The 23891-nt window shown below is 34.9% G+C and overlaps 1 protein-coding gene across 19 annotated transcripts in view; it reads left to right on the top strand.

The window, feature by feature from the left end:
• The window catches only part of CACNA2D1 (calcium voltage-gated channel auxiliary subunit alpha2delta 1), a 515258-nt gene that overhangs the window by 264850 nt on the left and 226517 nt on the right, over positions 1-23891 (top strand). For all 19 annotated transcript variants that reach the window (XM_070617290.1, XM_070617294.1, XM_070617291.1 and 16 more), the window contains exon 4: positions 10594-10653. In XM_070617290.1, the coding sequence (XP_070473391.1) occupies positions 10594-10653 (60 nt within the window). The remainder of the gene's footprint in view (positions 1-10593; positions 10654-23891) is intronic.

Here is a 23891-nt window from a genome sequence, read left to right as displayed (position 1 = left end):
CCTGCTAATCTTTTTTTCATTTATTTTCAGTTTCATGCATACATACGTAAACTTATCTGTATGCATATGTGAAACCAAAGGTGAATTACAAAAATATGTTCTTTTGTCAAATATATTTATTTATATTCTTGCCTCTAGTTATGGTCTTTGATGAGAGTTGAGACTTTTGATTCACCTTCTGTTTTTTCTTAAAAACAAAGAAAGTAGGTATAAAGTAAAAAGAAATAATTTTCAAAGGTACTTCTATTATACATTATGTTGTTATTATGTCAATTTGTATCATGTTCAATTAAATTGTGTTTTTGCTGTTTTCATAGGCCCACATGAACATATTTATAGATTTACAGGAAGAAACAGCCTCACGCAAGGCATCTGAGAGGGAAAAGTGGCCTTTCCACATCTTTTTCCTTCTGTTTAAAGTGATTGTGTACTTTATCAGTTCTTTTATATTTCCTGCTTTCTACAAAGATTTAATCATTTTCTTAAAGAATCGCAATTTTTCCCTTTCTACCTTGTATTAACCATTGTGGTTTATGCTTTATTTGGCAACTAACATATTAAAAATATAATGAAACCCTGCAGCCTTCCTAAGTTCCTACAATCTGTTCCTACAAGTCTGAGCTCACTTGATATCCCATATCCAAGAAAGAAAGGAAGGAAGGAGAGAATTACAAAGACTGTAAATATAAGGCAGTGTGTTTCAATAATATATTTCAAAGAAGGAAAATAATAAAGAGGGGATAATTTTATACAATTATAAATTGCAATTTTATTAATCTAATTAATTATTGGTAGGACATTTTATTGAGGATTCAATAACATTTCTTCTGTTTCAGTATACATTTAATATTCTGTTCTGTAACTTTATGTAGTTGTTTTACATATTTTTTCCAAAAGGCAAATATCATTTTTCCTTATTATTCTAGTTTCCAAGTGAAAGTTAATTGACTCAGAAACAAAGCTCATAAACTATAATAATCAGTAAAAGTAAAACTCTAACTTATGATTAAACTTCTGAATTGGTATCAATCCAATCAGGGATGTCTGCCTCACCTATTATCTCTAATATGTCTGATTTACCGGGTTTATTTTTCAAAAAAGGGCTTTAGAACAAATAGTTTGTTATTGTTTTATTTCTCACAGTTGTAACAGCTTGCTGTTAAGATAATATAAAACTTCTGCTTGAAGAACGCTATGACTTTTTATTTTAGAGCAGTTCTTCTCAAACTTTAGTGCACATTAGAATCACCAGAAAGTCTTGTTAAACCTAGTTGACAGGACCCATCCCAGGAGTTTCTGACTCAGTAGGCCTTGGATGGGTTCTGAGAATGTGCATGTCTAACCAGTTCCCAGGAGAGGCTGGTCTGGGCACACTTTGAGAAGAAGCACTATTCTAGAGACAACAAGACTCTTTAAGCAGGGTGCAAAATTTGAGCTCAGTAAAGAAGTGAAGAAAAAGTCAAGATGCCGTCAGTTAAACGGTGCTGAGAGTTTGAAAATATGGAGATGTATCAGTGAACGTTTTTGTGGAAACAGCCTCAACCAGATATGGTGTGTGAAGAAATGTAAAGAGTCTGAGATTTTACCCTTCCTGCAAAGTAACAAACTAGCCAACCACAATTTCAAAGATTCAGGAGACTCCCTGAGTCAGACACAATGGACTTGATGACTCCTGACATAGCAGACAGCGTGGTCTTTATGTTCACATGAGTTACTCCTGACCGTCAAGTCAAATGGGGGCCATGCAGAGTAGTCCAAGTGGATACTGCATATGCCGTGAGTTTATGTCGCAGCTGGGGAACCCTGAGCTTGGGAAACCACTATCTTTTCAAGGGAGCCTACAAGCAAACCTGCCTAACTTTTGCCCCATAGGATTATTTTTGTTTTCCTGAGCAACGAATGACTCTCTTCTCTGCCCTATAGGGAGACACTCTGTCTTCTAAGGCTGTTTGCTATACAAACATTCTTTAAAAATTAGACAATGATGTTTAATCCAGCAATATGCTTGTCATGTAGAAAGGCAACTTTAGTGGCCTCTCGAAGTGTCATGATAATGAATGATGATGATTTAGTGAACCCAACCCTCTCTGCCACACATTGTATGAGATATTGGAGTTGTACACACATGAAAGAACGGCTTCCTGCACCTAATAAACTCATATTTAGTGATTTATTGAGAGAGAGAGAGAGGAAGAGAAGAGAGGAAAGAGAGAGAGAGAGAATTGAGTATAGTGTGTTGGGTATCATGATAGCTTAAGGATTTGGCGCTAGTGAAGGGCAGTGGGTTATTTTTGTTGACTTCCATCAAATTGTGCTTCTATTTAGAACAGTGTTTCTCAAAGAGTAATTAAATCCATGTGTCTAAAATAACCAAAATGTTACCCTCTAGAAGAGTTTTTTCAAGATTTAGTGAAAGGAAAAGGTGTACTATATTAAACAAGTAGATTTCTGGGAATGACATGAGGTGTAGAATCAGAACCTTTGGATATTGGTGGAGTTGAGTGGGTTTGTATGATGTCTAGGTATGTTGAACAACCTTATCTGGTGATTCTTTGCCAGTGTCAAAATGTAGAGCTGATGTGGAAATTATATTCAGTTGAACAATTTTTTATCTTATTGTTTTGTGTGGTAGAGCCAAAAAAGGGTGATGATAATTAGCAGTTGTGTATTATTTACTTTCACCACTGCTAAAAGGAGTTTTGCTCTTTTTACCAGATGACATCTCCTTTACCCTGGCTTCTGTATTCCAAAAGTCTGCCAATTTATTTGGAACTAATTACACCTCTGAAGATTAGACCTGAAGCTTTGTGTTTAATTTCAAAAGCATTTCCTGAATATGGCAGATCTAGGCTCAAATCTATACAACATGATCCAGAGGCGATGTTCCAAAAGATTTATTTTTCACTGGGCCACAAATAGAAGAATAAATGATGGCTGGCTTTATTTCAGCAAACTTTATTTATATGTTTTGCACATATTATCCTCTTTTAAAGCTTGCACTGGAAAGAAAAATAGTGTTTGTATTATGAAATTTTTATTTCACACAACTTGGAATGAAAACAATCATAAAAAAATGATTGGCTATCAAAAAAGAATTAATTTGTAGCCTTACATTGTACCATATACAGTGCAAGATTTATATGTGATTTGTCTTAATATAATCACAAATTAATGTTTTACTGTTAATTTTGATACTGCTCTTCTTATTTCATAATTCCAATATTTACAGAAGTGTTAACATCGTTGAATAGACGTAAATAACAAGACTACACACTTTATTTCTACTTGATCAATCTATTTACAAATAATTTTAATTAAAGTATATGTTAAAAGTTGTATATTATGTAGCTTGTTCCTTTTCTCTTAAGAAACAATAGTCAAGAAGCCAAACTCCTTTTTCTCCTCCTCTATAAACTCAAATAGATGGAGTGGTACTAAGTTATTTTAGGAAAGTTTGGTAGATTTTTTCAGATCATTGGAATATATTTTTCTAAATTAAAATAGAATTTTATTAAAAATATTTTTTGTGTTCTGGAATCAATTTGAGATTGCTCTGCTAGAAAAACAAAAGCAAGTTTGTAAAAAAGAAAGATAATGATTATAATTATGTGCTTATGTTTCATGTCATTAAACAAAAGGAGAAAGTCTGCAAAAGCATATTTTAGGCAAGCATATGTAAAGCATAAAAACAACATTTAGTCATCTTTGTAACAGTGGGCTTGCTAACCTACAGCACCATGGTGAGAGGGGATTGATATATCTTTGGATAAGTTGCCTTGCTTAAGGGTTGATTTAAAATCTTTCAAATTGCATGAGTAACGCCTGTGCAGAAAGAATGATGGTCTTTTGATAGGGAGAAGGAGTATGTAGGACTGTGTTTACAAATAAGGCCTGTTTTATGTTCTGATGATAAAGATGCAATAAATTCATAGAATTTTGTTGCTAAACAAGCGTCTTAGAAATGGCTCCAGCTTTTTTCCCTGAAGGTTTTTCCTTCCTGCAGCCATTATCTTTGCTTTCCAAAACTCTCAGCAAACCATTTCTCAAAGTTCATTGACCTTAACTGATTCTCTTGTCCAATCTAAACCATCACTTCCAAGAGTAATGGGTTTCTCCTTAGACAAGTCATTCCCTTCCCCCCGTGAAGCTGGAGTTTCTCTTTGGCATTCAACCTGCATGTAACCTATTAGAAAGAAGAATCAGCAATAGCAACATCAGATAACATTTACATAATTAAAAAAATACACGCCAAATAATGCCAAAGGATACAGACTAATTCATTATAGTAATTGTTCTGGGTAGGGAAATTGGTCAAGAGAGGTGAATAAGGTGAACTTCAAGGTTATTTGTAATATTTCATTTTGTACATGAGAACTTATAAAGCAAATATAAAAAAGATAAAGAAGAATTCTGGGTAATAGGTTCCAAACTATTTTTTCTGTGCTTTCAATATTTTTAATCTGCCCTCAAATCGAGCAAATAAAAAGACCTGTGGGTAAAAACTGTCATTGGCTAGCAGCACTCACTCTTTTTAGAATCCTTCCTGTCTTTTAATTTTGAGATATTTTCATTCTCAATAAAAGCAGTACTTCTAAAAATTTTTTGGACCAGTTCCGGTGGCCTAGTGCTTAAGTTCGGCATGCTCTGCTTCTGCAGCCCGGGTTCAGTTCCCAGGCATGGACTTACACCACTCGTCTGTCAGTGGCCATGTTGCAGCAAGGGCTCACATAGAAAAAGAGGAAGATTGGCAACAGATGTTAGCTCAGGGCAAATCTTCCTCAGCAAAAACAAAACAAAACAAAACAAAAAATTTATTCTCCATGTGGCAAATTCCACTGAAGTAAAGTAAAACTAACAAGCATATATATTGTAACCATTAAGAAAGCACGTGTCAAACACTCACCACATGATGTTATTTGTGTGTATATATGTGTATTCCATAGTATATGATATGTGGATTTATATAAATTGCCTTTGCAAGCAAGAAATATGTCCTGTATTTTTATTTCCTAAACACTTGCATGTAGTAAGTGCTTAGGAAATATTTATTGAATTAAAGCAAACAAACACTATACTTATTATCCTGGAGATATGTTTCCTCCTCATCCTGATGTTCACAGTTCTCAGGTGTTGAAATATGCCAAAGTTAACTCTCTTGGTTAACCTATTCCTATAACTTTTTAACCTCAAATCTCAGTATCCAACCTGGCTTCTTTAGCCAATAGATGTTTTCAAGGTATCAATAATGTTTCTTTATAGAAACGTTTTAAATAATATGTAAGTACAGCAGATGTCATTTTGAAAAAACATAAAGCAATTTCTCTACACATTAAGATTGTCATAGTAATATCCTTGTTCACTAGGATATAACGAGTTGCTAGAAGGCTTTGGTAGAATTCTGCTGGGCATATATATTTATATGAGTTTAAATAAACATTGTAATGCATTGTTTTATGTGACTTTAAATAAACATTTTGTATTGTTTCCCATTATTTGGCTAGGTTATTGGAAAGAGAAGAGCATTTTTGCCCTTTAGATGGAATATTATACTAGCCATTTGTGGAGGTATGGTGTTGTCTTGTCTACTGAAGTCTTCACTGCTTCCTATCAGTGTAAGAAATGCTGAAGAAATGTCACACCTCACTATCTTTTTTTAATGGTTCCGAAATTAAGATGAGAAAGCAAAGCATAATGATCTGCTCTCCTTTCTCATTCCATTTATGGTAAAAATAAAATAAAATTGAACTCATTTTATTGACTGTTATATTAAACTGTTATACTCCCTGGATTGCATATGCTTTTGGACTTCCATATGGGTCTACAGTCAAGAGCTTTTCTGTAGGGCAAAATACAGTGAAAATTTAGGGACCATTAAGACATTCTCATTTATTTCACTCATGTATGTTGAAGTGGTCCTTACTGATTATAGTTCTAACATAGTCTATTCTATGAACTTATGTTTGTAAGATTCAAATGGAAGCAAAACTTTGTTGTTTATAATGTGCTAGATATTTAGCATACCAAATAGAAAATATATAAGGTATTATTCCTAGATGCTGGAAATTGTTAAGTCCATTGCTTAACATCCCACAGTAAATAGCAGCACTAGAATTGCAAATCAGATCTGTCTGATTCAAAAGTGCATGCTTATTATACTGTTGCTCCAAAGTAATTGATTGTATCTATACACTTTTCTTTAAAACATATAATTCTGTTCATTCACCTAAGTCTGCTATTTTCAGTAGGTATTGTTAGATCATTCAAGTAATTATTCTGATTCTTTTGATATGTTAAAAATGTTTGATGAAGATAGGCAAAACTCATTAGAGTGATAAAAAAATTGTCAACATAGGCATAATGTAATAATTTGCTAATCCTTGTTGGGCGTTGACTGTTTGAACATTAATTTCATCGCACATGCATGTTTTACTTAGAATAGTCTATGGCGGGTATCTATTGCCTCCTTATTAGAAAGAAAAATCTTGACATATGCTAGCCAAAGCAATTGTTTTGAATTAAATGTTTCTTTGAATGATATTTCTGAGTCAGTTCCTGTTTTCCACATGAGTGTCAACGTTATCAGAGTCTAACTGAACTGTCATATGGTCCCTGAAGGTTTCCTTTCAAAGTTATAACAGAAAATTATTTATAATTCAATATTTCAGAAAACTTCTTTTATCTTATCTGCAATTAACTTACGGTCTAGGAATCAAATTATTTACAGGTTTGGAAAATAGTCTATTTGAGAAAACATATTTAGGTATTGTTAAGGAGAATGATAGGATTATTTCTTTATACACTGTATAATTATACTGCTTTTATTAGACTTTCGTATCACCTGACAGAATTCAATGCTAGTGGAAGAGATAAAGATATGACACGAGGTGAAGGTGGAGAATGAATAGGCCTTCAAGGGAGCTGATCTTTCTTTGATCTGATAAAACTTCTCCCGTTCTCTGTTTCTGTTTCTTTTCTTTTTTTCCCCTGCAGATCACTGTTTATGAAAATCTTTTTCTCTGATTAGCAATATTCTCTCAGGATTTGAGGGCAAGATCTACACAAAGACAGTTTCCAAACTGACATATGATTTTTTTGTGCTGTTTTTGTATTTTGTCTTTAGCAATTTCTAAAATCTGCTGGGCAATTTTCCATCAACCTGAAATAGTGTTTGGTTTTGATATTATTACACTGCCTTATATTCTGTGAATATCTGGTGATATAAACACTTTTGATGGGTTTGATGGAGACAAAAGATTGGTTTTGTGGAATGAGCAGAAGCTTTGGAGTCATAGGGCTTGGGTTCAAGTCCATTTTGTTAAACTTGTGAGTCCCTAGAATAGTCTTTAAAATGATTTTCTATTTTAAATGCTCAAACCAATAGGTAGGTAGGGATGTATATAGCATTAATACATCTATGACATTGTATATATACTTGTCATTCCATACCTAAAGGATTTTCATATACACGTGTGCTGTTTCATTTACAATAAAGCCATTTAATGAGTCTTTCTGGCTTATCTTAATGTGAGCAGAATTAAATTTCAATTTTCTCTCATAGGTATTTATGCTGAGCTGGGTTTTTTGTTTCTATCTAGTGCTTGGTCTACTTTTAATGTTTGATACTATATTAAAGTATACTATAAATTAAATGAGAAAAAAGACGTTTTCTTTTTTCTGAAGTGACTTATCATTACAGGATATACTTATATAGCCAACTATGGAAACAGAGATGCTCTACCGAGCAAATATTCGCACTTTATTAGGTAGGACTTTTATCAGTCTCAACACAGTTTGCCTGTGGCATTTAATGGTAGATCACTGGCTTTAGAAATAAAATGTCACTTGACCAGAATAGCAGTTAATTAGGGACTTGAAGTGTCCAGAAGACATGTCAGTATTCTATAAGTCGTGACTAACTGGGCTTTTGCCACAAGAAAGAGCACCATCAGCAACTGTTTGTAATAGTCCCCAGGATAGGCTCTCTGGGTATCTAGGTTTCAGTATTATGCTTTATCATGAAATTTGCTAGGTAAAAAAATATTTCCTTAATTTCTTCCTGAACAAAGAAGATAACAGCAGTGAGTTTTCATGATTGTGTGTTTCTAGATTTCTACCCTGGGGATATAAAATTAGCAACTTTGGAGCTGCAAACTAACTTTTTAAAGTACACTGTTTTTCTTACACATAGCTACATAGCCTAGGTTTCTAAAACTATTTCAGAATCTTGCAACAAATGGCATTTAAATCATAAAATTAGTGTTTAAAAATGTATATTAGAAATAAAACTGATTTGGACTTTCCTCCTCCTAGAACTGTCTTATAATTTGTTGCTATTGTTCATCCCTTTTTAATTTTTTTCTGGAAATAATTAACTGTTGTGATTACTGTCATTATGGATTATTAAACATGAATTATGTTCATATCATAAGCCGTGTGACTTTGGGTCAGATCAGTTAAGTTGTAGTACTTTCTCATGTTATCCAGAGTAGGGAACAGCATGGTAGAGTTAGAGCTTGTGGCTTGAGAACCATGTGTGGCCCTGTGGGTGAATGTCTGCTGACGTGTTTTGTTTGTTGGGGTGTCATCCTCCTTCTGTGCTTTGTGCAAAGAAAAATCTTACTACCCTTCTCCAAGACTTAAAGACAGTTTAGAGTTCTAACAGTTCTTAATCTAAAATCTTTTACTTAACTTATTTACATTTTATCCAGTATTTGGTTTAAATTCACAAAATGCTTACATTTATTATTTGCCTCATACATATGAACATTTAGCTGTTCTTATATTGCCTGTGAAAAATGAGAGAAGACTTACATTCTGACTTTTGTTAATAATGTGCCTTCGTGTTTATTTTCTCATTCTGTCTTTTCTTTCTTTATCTTTCCATACTGAAGTTTCCGGTAAAGAAATTGCTTCCATTTCCATTTCCTTTGCCATTTTATTTACTTTTTGGCTACATTTTCACACTGAATTTGAATTTCCAAAAGTATTGTGATGCAGTATTACTGCAATGTATACTGTTTTCTCCAAATTTTGCTCTGTTTAGTTTCTTGTTTTTGTAGGAATAGAGGACCTTTTTTAGGTTACTCTCCCTGGTACAATTTCTAACATTTAGTAGCTCCTCTTATATTCCATTTCTGTCTAGTAGCTGATAAACTGAAACCATTGTCATTTAAGTGCATTGGAGGTTTCCTATAAATTGATCTAGAGATTCTTTAGTTGAGATCTCCCATTAGGCAATATTTTGTAGTCATTTGTAATACCTACATAATAGTTTAGAAACATGAATAAATTATAATATTAAATAACAGAGAATAGAATCCAATATACTAATAGAGAAATTGGACTAAAGGGATGTTTCCATTATCCAGTGTAGCCTGAACTTCCATATTTTTACATTTATTATATTTGCTGTTATTCTTGTCCTATTTCTGCCACGTTCTTCTAGCTGTGTCTGGGGGCAGGCCACAGATGAACTCAGCACTGAGCTATTTTCTCAGAGGGACACAGTGCAAATGGAATCATAATTACTCTTCAGAGTCAGAGAGGTGACACATATCTTACTTACTGTTTGCCAGGCACTGTTCTAAGCACTTTATATATAATAATTCATTTAATCCTTTCAACAATCCATAAGGCAGATTTTCACACTATTCACATGAGAAAATGGAATAAGAGAGAACTTTTCCCAAGTTTGCACTGCTGGTATGCAGCAGGGTCGGTATGTAAATCCAGGCAGTCTGGTTTCAGATCTGTGTTCTTAATCACTAAAGGTTACTGTCTCTTGTAAGAGTTTGTTACACAGACAACATGATGGTGACATGGGAAAGAGAAAAATCTCTAAAAACTGTTGCAGAAGGAAAAAGAATTATCGACAAAAAGTGATTAGCAGACTAACAAGAGACATTTTATCTCCAACTGAACCTTATGAACTAACATTTGAAAAGTGCTAGAGGAAAATAAGTGAACCTAGAATTCTCTGACTACTTGAGTATACAAGAGTGAAAGTGAAATAAAGCCATTTTCAGATGTAAGCATTGTGACAGTTTGCTACTCACAGATTATCTCTGAAAGAGCTACTGTTAAGAATGTGCTTCAGCAAGGAGGGAATTATTACATTTTGTGGCTTTTGGTTAAAAACTAAATATGCTGTTAAGAAGGTGCCCAGTATAGTGCTTAGCACATATTCATTGATCTCTTAGTGTCGTTTCCTTCCCCTTATATAGAAATTTATGTTTTAACTGTATTTACTAAAAATAAAATTCTTCCAAGATTTATATACTCTGCTGATTGAAGGTTTTTCTAAAAACTGAAATGTTAGTCATTGAAAGGAAGCATCATAGAGGACACGCCTGCCGATGATGGCAGAGGGAGTAAACTTAATGGCATTCAAGAACAGTATTTACTGAAGGGTAAGCACACGTCGATCAAGTTTAGTAGGTTAGATTATAATGATTAGAATTTATGAATCATATATAAGGAATTCCTTCAGCTGTTTATGTCCTCATTATTGATTTGAAAACCCAAGTATTTGTTATAACAATTGTATAATCATGTGGTCATTTGTATTCTAAGAATTTATTGTTTCCTTTTCAGCGCCTGGCTTTGGAAGCAGAGAAAGTGCAAGCAGCCCACCAGTGGAGGGAGGATTTTGCAGTAAGGAAACTTTTTAACCACTTGATTTAAGTAGATTGACATTTTGTGTTTGGACACTTATAATTACATTAAAATATTTTTTAGTGATGGAATCTTATGGTGTTATGGGACTAAAACACAGCTACACTTTAGTGCTTTAAAAAAATTGCTTCTGAGTAATTAGGGCCAATTAAGTTAGTCAAAATTTTCTTGCTTATGTTCCATATTAAAAAAAAAGTCCCTTGAAATGTTCTCCCATATTCAAAGGTATTTATAAAGTTAATTACATTAAAAAGTAGTATTAAATTTTAATATCTGAATAATTTTTGTAGATGTGAATATACTAGTTAAAAAATAAGGTGCATTTAACAACTTTGAGTTTGTAAGAAGCAATGTGTTTATTGTAATCACCTTGATGGTGGGTTATACAATTAAAGTGAGAATAAATGTGTTAAACCTCTTAAAATTTAATTTGCTCCACTTTAGCTAAAATTAATATTTCATCTACTCTGGCTTACTTTTAGCAATGCCAGCTGATACTAGCTTTTGCATGTATTTTTTGATAAACTTGTTTTGATGCTCCAAGAGTCGTTGAGTAAATTATACAAATAGCAGAAATTCTCCTTGCGATGAGTGCTATCTGTCTGTTTGTCTGTCTATCTATCTGTCTATCTATCTTCTTACAACCAAGGGGCACAGTGAAGAAGTCTGTCCTTAATAGTCAGTTAAACTACTTCTGTTACATTTTTGAAGTATTTCATTTATACAATGAAAATCTCTTTAGTTTCTGATCACAGGAAAAGTTCAGGCAACTCATTTTGGGGATGTTAAACTCTACCTCACCTCCCTCATTTAAAATAGGATTAGAGTATAGGAGACATCTTGGTTGTGCTGTTTGATTGTCTTTGAATGTTTTGCAAAACAAAAATCTCAGATGTGAAGGTAAGAAAATTCTGCCTCAATAGAATGCTAAAGTAAGGATTAGGAATTAATACTTTGATTTTACGTTTATATGATTGTATTGTATATCAAAGGAAAATACACTAAATGATATATCATTCACTTATATGATAATGATTAGTTTTCCATGCTTGACACTTCTGATATTATTTATTTTTACTATCTTTTCTACTTAATTTATATTTCTTAAACAGTCTACAAACTAGAGACTCTGTTTGACTACTGTTAATTTGTTTCATTCTTTCAGTAAATTGATCATATTGCCTCAGTTGTTGGTGTCATGTAAGTACTGGCTTGGTACACACTGTTTGTCGTAGGTAGGTTAAGAAAGGTCAATTGATCCTCCATAATGTATAATGAAAAATCAGTGATTAACTTAAAAACACAAGCTTCTTGAGTACTGAGGACAAATTGTAGTCTCATTGAGTAGAGGGGTTTACAATGTAGTTAGTTGGTTTTAGATGAAAGGAAAGTAAACTGGAATGCTTTTGTTTCTTGAATAGACAGAAAGCAGCCAAACTAATTTGTCCAAATATATATCCTTTGACTAATATTAAATGGAAATTGCTCTTTCCCCCCCAATTTAGAGGTATCATAATAAAAGCATGTCAAGTCATAATAGGTATAAAGCTGGACCATGTCTTCTGCCTAGTATTGGTGTAGTGCAGGTAGTGCTGTTTTAGTTTAAATCTTTGTAATTCTGAGAACTGAAAAGATTATTAAGTTCACACAAATCAGTTTCTGTAATATATAGATTTCATTGCTGTTCAAAAAGCTTTTCTTTGCATTAGATGAATTTAGTAATATCTCAGGTAGTCAATTATTAGTTGTATGTCTTTTTCAGTTTTCTAGGGAGAAATAATGTTTACCACAGTAACTTGGCAAGTAAGGATATAGTAATGCCTTTTAGATCATTGGCATTGTTTTTTTTAATTATTATGTTATTGCTTTCTGGATGTTGTTTCCTTTCCCAGATGTATTGTAAACTTTTTGATATTGGGCTCATTAACACTAAATTAACACTTTAGCAATGATTTATTTCTCCTTCCAGAAGTAATGGAGATTGTCCTTGTAGATGAGACAAAAACTCACAGTATGTGTTAACTATTACCATATTTTATTGAATTGAAGCCATCGTCAATGTAAGACACCCTATCATTTATGTATTGCTAAGAAAGAAAAAAATGAAGCCAATTAAATTATGATGAACCAACAATTTTAAGCTGTATTCTTATCTGTCAGATTTCAAAATATGAAAAAAATTTACCTTTAAATGTAACCCCTATTATCTACTCTCTCAGTGCCTATATCCAGACAGAAGCACTGCTGGGAAGTCATACAAATGGACAGATCAGTCTCACCGTGACACAAAAGCCATTACTAAACCTTATGTGCTTAAATAGAATATAAAAGGTTTACGCAGTAAGTGTTAGGAGTTCTTAGCAAATAGTGGTCACCATGTGGGAGAATTCTTGAACAAGTTCTGTTCTTGATTTCCCCCTAGATTACCTCACAATTTATTTAGGAGCTGTGAACATATTGACTGATATCAAAAGAGATGATTAAAAGGTATACAAGTTAGGTTACTTTAGAGCCCTGTCAACTCACTTCCTGAGTACCCTTTTTGAAGGACTCTGAGTAGTGTTCACAGGACACATATCTGTCACAGTTTGCACACTGAGAATTGATGTTTTCTATATCTTACCTTATTAGCCATACGTAAAGTCTTTACAATAGCTCTTTCCTTTGAAATACTGTGAGATGGTAGAACACTGAGATAGCAGTGATTTTATGTTTGAGAATAGAATCTGATTGGAGATTGCCTAACCTTCAGACTCAAGTAAGTAAATAGCGAAAATAAAAAACTTTCTCGCCTTTGCCTTCTTTTCCCTGATAAGCTAGTTGGCTCTTCAGTTCATGTTTATCGCAAAGTTAAACAAATCCTTCAAGGCCATAGTACAAATCAAACTCAAACTGTGGTTGGAAATTAGAAATTATCAACATTAAATATCTCCTTATTTTGTGAGACCACACAAAACAATTGCAAATTTTATCAGTATTTTAACCATTTAAAAATGTTTAATTTGAAATTAAATGCTACCATATTCCAAAAGGTGTCCTCCTTTTAAACTTTATAATCTGTTTATCTTTTAAGGTATTTTAACTGTTTGCATCAGTGCAGTGATTCCTTAATGCCACCCTTTAATAATTTAACACTAAGATGATTTAGAAGACAAAAATAATTTCCTAAAAAGTACATTAACATTTCAAAAAGAAATATAATATTCTGATTCTTCCCTCAAGTGTAAATAGACAAGTTTCATTAGTATTACTTAGGCAGAATGTTGATTAACATTCCCTACTGTGTAATATAGAGAAATCTTATGAACAACAAGAACAAAAGGGAAAGCACTAAAATGCTGGCAGGAAGAAAGGGCTCACGTAATTCACGCTCTTCCTCAGCCCCACTCAATGCCCGCTGAATGTAGAATTGAGGGAAGAAAGGGCATACACTCTAAATGGATTAAGGTGTATGCGATCATGCATTTACAAGTTCAAACCAATATTTGTATATGAGCTATGTCTACCAGCTACCTTTCAGGTCTCTGTGCCACTTATGGATATTAAAGGCGGCATTTCATGTCACTTATGATGGACAAATTACTTTATTAAGGGCAGGTGGGAGAAGGAAAAAAGAGCTTGAAAAACTAATTGTTCTGTGTGAAACAATTGCTATTATTTCTACCGAAGAGATGTTTTCCAATTGCATTTGAAATCTCATTTGATTGCTTGCAATGGTTGGTTAACTAAAGCAATTTTGTTTCTAACTAAGTGTGCAATATTAATTGTACTTACACATGTATAAACATAAGGGGTGTCTAATTTGTATTTTAATAAGTAGGATCTGTATGTATGGCTTATTAGTATCAGCTTGTTACTATGCAGACTGAGTACAGACATCTAGAAATTGGCCAGTAAATAAAATATTTGAAGTGTCTTTTTTGGCTTCAGCTTCACAGAGAAACTAAATTAGAAGGTGAAAATTTTTCTGGTGAAGTTGAATGTTATTTAGTATCAATCAGACTAATTAAGTTCTCCTAATTTAGCTTTATTTTTATATATTCTTCAAAAAATCACTTTGCTCAAATGATATTTTGAAATGTGGCTTTAAAAGTTATAATAGTTAGGGGCCGGCCCAGTGGTGTAGCGTTTAAGCTTGAACGCTTTGCTTTGGTGACCCAGGGTTCGGGGGTTCGAATCCCAGGTGTGGATCTATGCACTGCTTGTCAAGCCATGCTGTGGCAGGTGTCCCACATATAAAATAGAGGAAGATGGGCATGAATGTTAGCTCAGGGCCAATCTTCCTCAGAAAAAAAAAAAAGAGGAGGTTTGGCAGTAGATGTTAGCTCAGAGCTAATCTTCCTCAAAAAGAGAAAGTTGTAATATTTAAAACTTTGTGTTTATATGAATTAAATTAATAGGTGCTGCCATTATGTATTTAATTATTGCATCTACCCTATTCATTCCATGAAATTGCATCACTTCTGCTGATTGCAACACAGACAATTGTGAATATGTAAACCATAAAAAAATTCTATATTTATTTTGGTTACAATATATAAAGATAAACACTCTTCTAAATTATAATTTGGTGTAGGTTTTGGATATGAAAGAGCCGGCTTTTTTTATTTTTTAAATTAGCACCTGAGCTAACATTGGTTGCCCATATTTTTTTTCCTCTTCTTCTTCTCCACAAAGCCCCCTTGTGCATAGTTGCATATTCTAGTTGTGAGTGCCTCTGATTGTGCTATGTGGGACGCCACCTCAGTATGGCCTGATGAGCAGTGCCATGTCCATGCCCAGGATCCGAACCCGTGAAACCCTGGGCCACCGAAGGGAAACACACGAACTTAACCACTCAGCCGTGGGACCGGCACCAAAGAGCTGACTTTTTAGGAATTAAAAGTGGGAGAGTGGTGTTCTGTATTAATGAATAAATGAATAAATTTAATCGATCACCATAATGATTTTAGGATCTGGCTGGATTTAGTCTTTCTTAGTTTCTACTTTTGGTTGAATTGCCCTTTTGGAATTAAGAGCTTGCATATTTTAATGTGTTTTTGTTACACTTCTACAGTGCAGGGAAACAGTTTTTTCTACTGCTTTTCTTTTGAGACTCGTCAATCTATTCTCATTATCCAGATAGATGAAAAGAAGCCACAATGCAAAATTGATTTACCCCCAAATTGTGGGAAAGCAATTTTACGGAAAGAGTCATGCAAATTTATGGTGCTTCACTCTTTTTACTTATGGATATATAGAAATCCCCAAGGTGAGAGCATTATAACACAGCGAAGTAGAAAATAATAACCATGGTCTTTAAATTGTTGGTTATTCTGGATGATAACACCTATCTTTTGTTTCTTATATTGAAAAATAGTATAAGCAAAAATATTTATCCTTTAACTACCTAGCCAATAACATTGGTTTTATTTTTAATATTTTCTGATAATCTTCTTGACCTCTTTTTCTATTATTTCTGTTAAAGCCAAGGTCACATGATAGTACAGTAGAACTGCCTAAACTAAAACATCACGCTGATATGTCCTGAGATAATGCAAATTTAGGTCTAAATGGTGCTGGGTAAATTTCTTTCTTTCTTTTTTGCCCCCCTCACAGGAAGGGAGAGAGAAGTTGGAAAGGACATGCATCTCTGACTTAGGAAACGGGAGGTGGATGGCGGGTCTCTGTATTTTTCAAGACCAATCTGTGCCTCAATATCCTGGGAGTGAGCTGATGAAAACATTGCTAAACTATTGGGAGATTCCTGAATTTGCTGCCAAGATACTAAAAATTCTAACCCTGCAGAGCACCTAGAATCATCCTCATTGATATTTAAGCTAGGGTTGATTACTGCCACCACCTGGTGCCAAATTGCAGCTGTTATAAGAGAATTTTTGAACTTGGAGATTTTGTTAACCACTCTATAACTTGAGCTGCATTTTATTAAAATTTTTGGACACTTATTTGCATTAAGGTGAGAGTTTACTGCATTAATTTCTCAACTACAAAAGAATTAGAAAGTTGAAGAAAAATGTATAAGCATTACAAGTCACTGCAATTTACATATAATGCATAGTCTACAAAGATTTGCTCCATAAACTTCCATCCATTTCATTTCCTTATTTAGAAATCTTCAGTGACTTTCCATTTGACATAAATGGTATACCAGGCCTTCATTATCTGACTCCGTTGTACCTTTCCTAACTTTTCTGTTACGTCTCCCCAGCAGCTATTCCCATTCTCCTGAAATTTTAAGCCCCAAACAGAGTAAACTACTTGGCATTTCCTTAAGATGATATTCTCTCCTTCATCTTCAGACCTTTTGACAATCTCTGCCTATAAATCTCTCCTCTCTCTCCCCAATTTTTTCTTGGCTTTGATCCACCAATCTTGGATTTGTTGTCTGTTTTATATAGTCTCTTAATGCCCAATATATATTCCTATTCCAGTAAGTGCTCACTGTATAATTTTCCTTTCTCCACGTTTTTCCCAGCACTAAAACGTAAACTTCCTAGGGATAAGAACTATGGCTATTGCGTTACCTAGAAAACTGTAGTCCAGTGCAGTGCATTACAGACAGTAGCCTATACGTAATTTTTTGATTAAAAAATAATTACTCAGGGGCTGGCCAGGTGGCGCAGCGGTTAAGTTTGCACGTTCTGCTTCTCTGTGGCCCTGGGGTTCGCTGGTTAGGATCCTAGGTGCGGACATGGCACCACTTGGCAAAAGTCATGCTGTAATAGGCGTCCCACATATAAAGTAGAAGAAGATGGGCATGGATGTTAGCTCAGGGCCAGCCTTCCTCAGCAAAAATTAGCAAAAATTTGTCAATTTTCTTCATCTTTTCAGAGGAGCAGCTCTTAGTTCCATTGAATTTTTTGTTTGTTTGTTTGTTTTTAGTGTCTATTTCATTTATTTCTGCACTGATTATTATTTCTTTCCTTCTACTGATTTGGGGCTTTGTTTGTTCTTTTTCCAGTTCCTTTAGATGCACTGCTAGATTGTTTGGGATTTTTTTTGTTGTTTGTTGAAGTAGGCCTATATTTCTCTAAACCTCCCTCTTAGAACTTTTTTTTTGTGCATCCCATAGATTTTTGGCATGTTGTATTTTCATTTTCATTTGTCTCCAGCTATTTTTTTTATTTTTCCTTTGATGTCTTCATTGACCCAATTGTTGTTCAGTAGCATTGTGTTTAATCTCCATGTATTTGTGGCTTTTCTGATTTTGTTCCTGTAGTTGATTTCTACTTTCACACTATTGTGGTCAGAGAAGATGCTTGGTATTATTTTAGTCTTCTTAAATCTGTTGAGACTTGTGTTGTGCCCTAATATTAGATCTATCCTGGGGAATGTTCCATGTGTAGTCTGTGGGTTTTGGATGGAATGTTCTTTATATATTTACTAAGTCCATCTGGTCTAATGTGTCATTTAAGGCCAATATTTCCTTCTTGATCTTCTGTTTGGATGATCTAGCCATTGATGTAAGTGGAGTGTTAAAGTCCACTAGTATTTTTGTGTTGCTGTCTATTTCTCCTTTTGTGTCTGGTAATAATTGCTTTAGATATTTAGGTGCTCCTACATTGGGTGCATAGATATTTACATCCTCTTATCCTTATGATGTCATATCCTCTTGGTGGATTGTTCCTTTGTCATTATTAAGTGCCCTTCTTTGTCTCTTGTTACAGTTTTTGTTTTAAAGTCTATTTTGTCTGATATAAATATTGCTACCCCAGCTTTCTTTTCTTTGCCATTTGCATGGAATATCTTTCTCCATCCCTTCACTTTCGGTTTGTGAGTGTTTTTAGGTCTGAAGTGTGTCTCTTGTATGTACCATATGTATAGGTCTTGTTTTCCAACTAGTCAGCCACCCTATGTGTTTTTATTGGAGCATTTAGTCCATTGACATTTAAAGGAGCTATTTATAAGTATGTACTTACTGTCATTTTGTTACTTTTTTCTGGGTGTTTTAGTAGCTGTCTGTTCCTTTCTTCTTCTCTTGCTCTCTTCCCTGGTGGTTTCTTCTCTTTCTTTAGTGTTGGGTTTGCTTTCCTTTCTCTTAGCTTTTTGTGTATTTCTTATAGGTTTCTGATCTGTGGTTCTCATGAGGTTCATACATAATAACCTATGTATATGGCAATCTATATTCAGTTGATGGCCTCTTTAGTTTGACATCTTTCTTAAAGCTCTGCTGTTTTACTCCCCTCCTCCCACATTTTATATTTTTGATATCATATCTAACCTCTTTGTGTGTGTGTGTGTGTGTGTGTATCCATTACCCTCTTATCATGGAAATAGGTAATTTTAGTACTTTTGTCTTTTGATCTTCATATTATCTTCATTGATCTGCTACCTTTACTGCGTTTTTGCCTTTACCAGTGACTTTATTGCCTTTATTTTTCTTAATTTGCTTATTCTTCTTTGTGGTCTTCTGTTTCCCACTTCAATAAATCTCTTTAGCATTTCTTATAAAACTGGTTTCTTGGTGATAAACTCCTTTAATTTTTACTTGCTAGGAAACTCTTTATCTCTCTTTACATTCTGAATGATAACCTTGCTGGGTAGAGTATTCTTGGCTGTAGGTTGTTTCTTTTCAGCACTTTAAATATATTGTGCCATTCCCTTCTAGCCTAGGGTTTTGGCTGAGAAGTCAGCTGATAGCCTTATGGGGTTTCCTTTATATGTAACTTGTTGCCTTTCTCTTCTGTCTTTTAGGATTCTCTCCTTATCTTTAATTCTTAACAGTTTAATTGTAATGTGTCTTCGTGTGGGCCTCTTTGGGTTTATCTTGTTTGATTCTCTCTGTGCTTCCTGTACCTGGATGTCTGCTTACTTCCCTAAGTTAAAAAGTTTTTATCTATTATTTCTTCAAATAGATTCTCTGCCCCTTTATCTCTCTCTTTTCCTTTGGGACATATATAATATTGATGTTAGTGCACTTGGTCTTGTCCCAGAGATGACTGTCCTCGTTCTTTCTAATGTTTTTTTTCTTTTATCTGTTCAGCGTGGGTGACTTCTTCTAGTCTTTTTCCAGCTCTCAGATCTGTTCTTCTGTATCATTTACCCTGCTATTGAGTCCCTCTAGTGAATTTTTGATTTCTAGTATTTTATTCTTCATTTTTAATTGGTTCTTTTTTATATTTTCCAATTCTTTGTTGAAGTTCTCACTGAGTTCATCCATTCTTCTCCTGAGATCAGTGAGCATACTTATAACTCTTAGTTTGTTCTGTTGGTCAGGTAGATTGTTTGTCTCTGTTTCGTTTAGTTCTTTTTCTGGGGTTTTGTCCTTTTCCCTTACTTGGGATGTGTTCCCCTGTCTCCTCATTTTGCCTCTTTCTCTGTGCTTATATATATGTATTAGGTCCGTCAGCTACATCTCCTGATCTTTTAGAGTGGGCTTTCGTGAGACATGCCTTATGAAGCCCAGCAGTGTGCTTCCCTCTTGTCACCACTTCCAAATGTTCCAAGAGTGACCCCTGTGTGGGCTATGTGTGTTCTTCTGTTGTTGCATGGTTGCTGTTGCTGCAGGTGCAGGGAGGCTAGACTATCCCCACTGGCCAGCTGGTTGTAGTACCCAGCTGCATGTGGCTGCTATGGTCACTTCAGTCATCTTTTTGGGCATGAGGAGCCCCAGCACGGTTGACTACAAGGTCTAATAGCACATTCCAGTTGCAGTTTTTGTTAAGTAGGTAGGCCCCCAACATGGCTGGTTGCTAGGCTCAGGTGCTTACAGTTGCTGCAGGCCTTCAACCTGCAAGATTATCATGTGCTCACTTCAGACTGCACCTGAATGGGATTGACCCCAGGCATGGGAGGACCCAGTTGTTTCAGGCTTTGGATAGTGAGGCCCAACCCTTGTGTGGCTGTTTGAGAAACACAAGTCTGCTACTGCTCACAGGGCCCACCACCTACAGGGACACACACCCTGTCAATACTGCCCTGCTCTGTGCCAATGCCCCGACCCACTGAAGCAGACCCTGTAGCCCCACTGCAGAGGCCCCACACATTCCACCAACACAGGCCCACTGCTCATCCATGCCCTGCCCTGCAGTGGCAGACCCAGTCACCTGGCTGCAGAGTTCTCAACACCCCACCTATGTGGGCCTACAAATTTCCCAAGGTCTTACTGTTGGGTGGGGCCAGTCCCTAGGGGAGGCAGCCTGCCCTGGCTGAGCTGGAATAAATTGGTGCTCGAGTGGGTGGGGCATACCCTGGGCTAACAGGCCAAGGGAAGAACTCCAATGATGTCTACCAGCGTCTGTGTGAGCACACCTGTACTAAGTCACAATAATGGCTGCCACCAATATCTCAGCACCTGGGGAGGTCTCACTTCTCACTGAGATGCACCCAGAGCCCAACAGGTGAGTCTCTTTGCACCAAAGGACTGTGCACTGTCCTTTCTGGTGATTTTAGGTTGCTTTCTGAAAGAGGTAAATTTGTGTGTGGGCCCTTTAAGTGCATGCACTTTTTTCCTCTTATGTCTGATAGATTTTCTCAACATATTCCCTGTTGTAGTTAATAGTCGGCAAAGCCAGATATTATGACACTTTTCTCAGTTGTGCTGAGTCCAAAACCTCCTTACTGTGGTAATGCTCCCTGGCTCAGATCCACCATTCCTCCAGGCAAGGCTCTGTACGCTAGGACTGCTCCTTGCCAGTCATGAAGTGTCATGGCTCAAAGGTGGCTTTTTTCTCTCCAAAAAGGAATTTCTGCCTCTTCCATCTCAGTCAGCACTGTCACTTGTTGTGGGGGTTCTTTTCATCCTATTTTCAATTCTCTCTCAGGGGTAATTGTTCCAAGAATAGTTGTAAATTTGTTGTGTCCATGAGAGGAGGTGAATTCAGAGTCAGCCTACACCACCGTCTTGACACCATCTCCCATTTTATGTTATTTTAGTGCACCACTTACTATTTCCTTTTCTTCAAGAATTTTCTTCTATTAGTTTTCAGGAAATCCCACTTTCCTGGTTTTTCTACTTTCTAACTATCTATTTCTTCTCAATCTCCTTTTTAGTACCTCTTTCTTTATAGTAGTTCTAATGTTGTCTAAATTTAGGGCACTGTCTTAGCCCTCTTGCATTTAATGCACGTACTTTCTGCTAGGACACCTCATCCATTTTGTTGAATGTAAGTGTAATTCCACCCAAATTTCTTTTCTGAGCTTTAGGCTTATTTATCTACCTGATCACTTGCTCTTTCCATTTAGCTATCTCACACACATGCCACTAACATGCCCAGATGAATTATTCTTTACATTATTTTCTCCCCTAAATCTTGACCATCTGCTAATTTCCCCTTCCCAAATGATATCAATTCTCCTCAGTAATGTACCCAAAATTAAGGAGTAATACTTGATTTCTGCCTATGCCATAACCCCTCATATAATTCATGTATAAATTCTGTCGATTCCAACTGCAAATATATCATGCAGCCATTCATTTCTCTTCATCTCCACTGCCCACATCTTTGTTTAAGCCATCCACATCCTGCAGGCAGAATAATCTTGCAATTGTTAATCAAACTTTGGATCAAAGAATGTCCTCTGTTGTCCTATGGTATCCACAGATTTGTTGTACAAAATTGCAGTGACCCAACATATATATAAATAAATAAGATTTTAGGCTGTCAATTAAATGGAAGAGAATGATAAGACTTATTTTTATTATAGACAATTTTATAAGATAATGGAAAACTTAGCTTTTTATATCCTTCTACCACAAACATTTGAGGACCAACTAAGATGAGTAACTTGTAAAATTTTTAAAACAATATGTTAGCCAAATATCAGAACACAGTAGTGTAGGTAATAGAAGCCTGAATTTAGAAAGCATGTGCTGCATTTCTGAAAGTGTCCATGAAAAATATGCCTTTGTAGCAGCAACAACAATAAAATCCAGACAGCACAAGTAACAACTAGATGGGAAAAAACAGCAAAATATTACTTTTAGCCAAAATTAATCATACAAAAGTGTGGTTTTATATGAATTTAAATCTTAAATATTTGAATTCAAACATTAAAATAGTAATTGCAAAATGCCCACTTCTGCTGCATCAGAAGGCATATTATGGTCTGAGAAAAGGTAATCAAGACAGCTTATAATTGCTGAATGTTGTAGAAAATCAGTTATCATGACATTTTACTATTGTGTGCTATGGGATATATTATATGTTAGTTAAATTTTATACCAAAAATTTATTCCACTGTAACAATTATAAAATTGTTACATTGCAAAACTGCTTTACTTTGTTTTAGTGTTTCATCACTGTGTGGACAGTTCTCCTGGGGATTTTACAAGAATCACCTGGATGCCTTTTTTTCAAAGTCCACCTTTATATCCCCTCCCCAAGGGTCTCAGTGACTTCCTAATGGAGCTGAAGACGAGGAGAATGCTTCTCTAGTGAGCCACTATAATAACTGATGGGAATATGGTTTATCTTTCATGTGTTTTAAGACTGAAGAAATCTTGACAACCACTAACTGGAGAGCTTATTGATTATGCAAATAAAAATGATGGGTCTAAGTGCAGTTCTAAAGCTTAGAAATAAGGGATTGAATGGTAATAGATTTGATATACAATTGAAAATTATAATAAGCATTCGAAGCTCAAAATAATCTAGTTGGATTTAGTTAATACCAAAACAGCAGTAATAATAATAATCAGGCTTGCTCAATCACTTTCTTTCTGAAAGAATAATGACTTGTTTTTGTAAAAATATTTCAATATCATTAATTTACAAATTCAAGAGACATAGATAACTACAAAAGGAAAGTTAAAGTCTTCCTTAATCTCTACAACTAGTTATATTTCTTGTTTACATCTAGTAAGCATCATCATGTTCAGTTTATCTGTTTATCTTTTTTCATGAAATTTTTCATGACATACACAAAAAAAAATCATAGATCTGTAGTGATATATAATGAACAGAATGTACAAACTTGTAAGCAGAAAGTGCATTCTATTGTTAATAAATCAACATGTTTTTGTTTCCTCTTCCCTCCCTCATGCATCTTCAAATCTTATTAAATTATTTTTTTACATGAAGATTTGTCTTATAACCATAATTCCCACAATTTTAAATCCTGGTTCTGTATTTTGATGGGTTAAATGCTATCAGCAGAACGTCTATGATATCTCCTCCATTATTGATCTTATTTGTTTTCTTTTTTTTCTCTTTAAATTCTTATTTCAATGAATGGATTTAGTTGTCAGTGTTTTGATCAAGAGCTGTGGGATGCTC

This window comes from Equus przewalskii, chromosome 4, assembly GCF_037783145.1.
Source record: "Equus przewalskii isolate Varuska chromosome 4, EquPr2, whole genome shotgun sequence".
Classification (NCBI taxonomy): domain Eukaryota; kingdom Metazoa; phylum Chordata; class Mammalia; order Perissodactyla; family Equidae; genus Equus; species Equus przewalskii.
The sequence above is the reverse complement of the archived record's forward strand: the minus strand, read 5'-3'. Positions and strand labels throughout refer to the sequence as shown.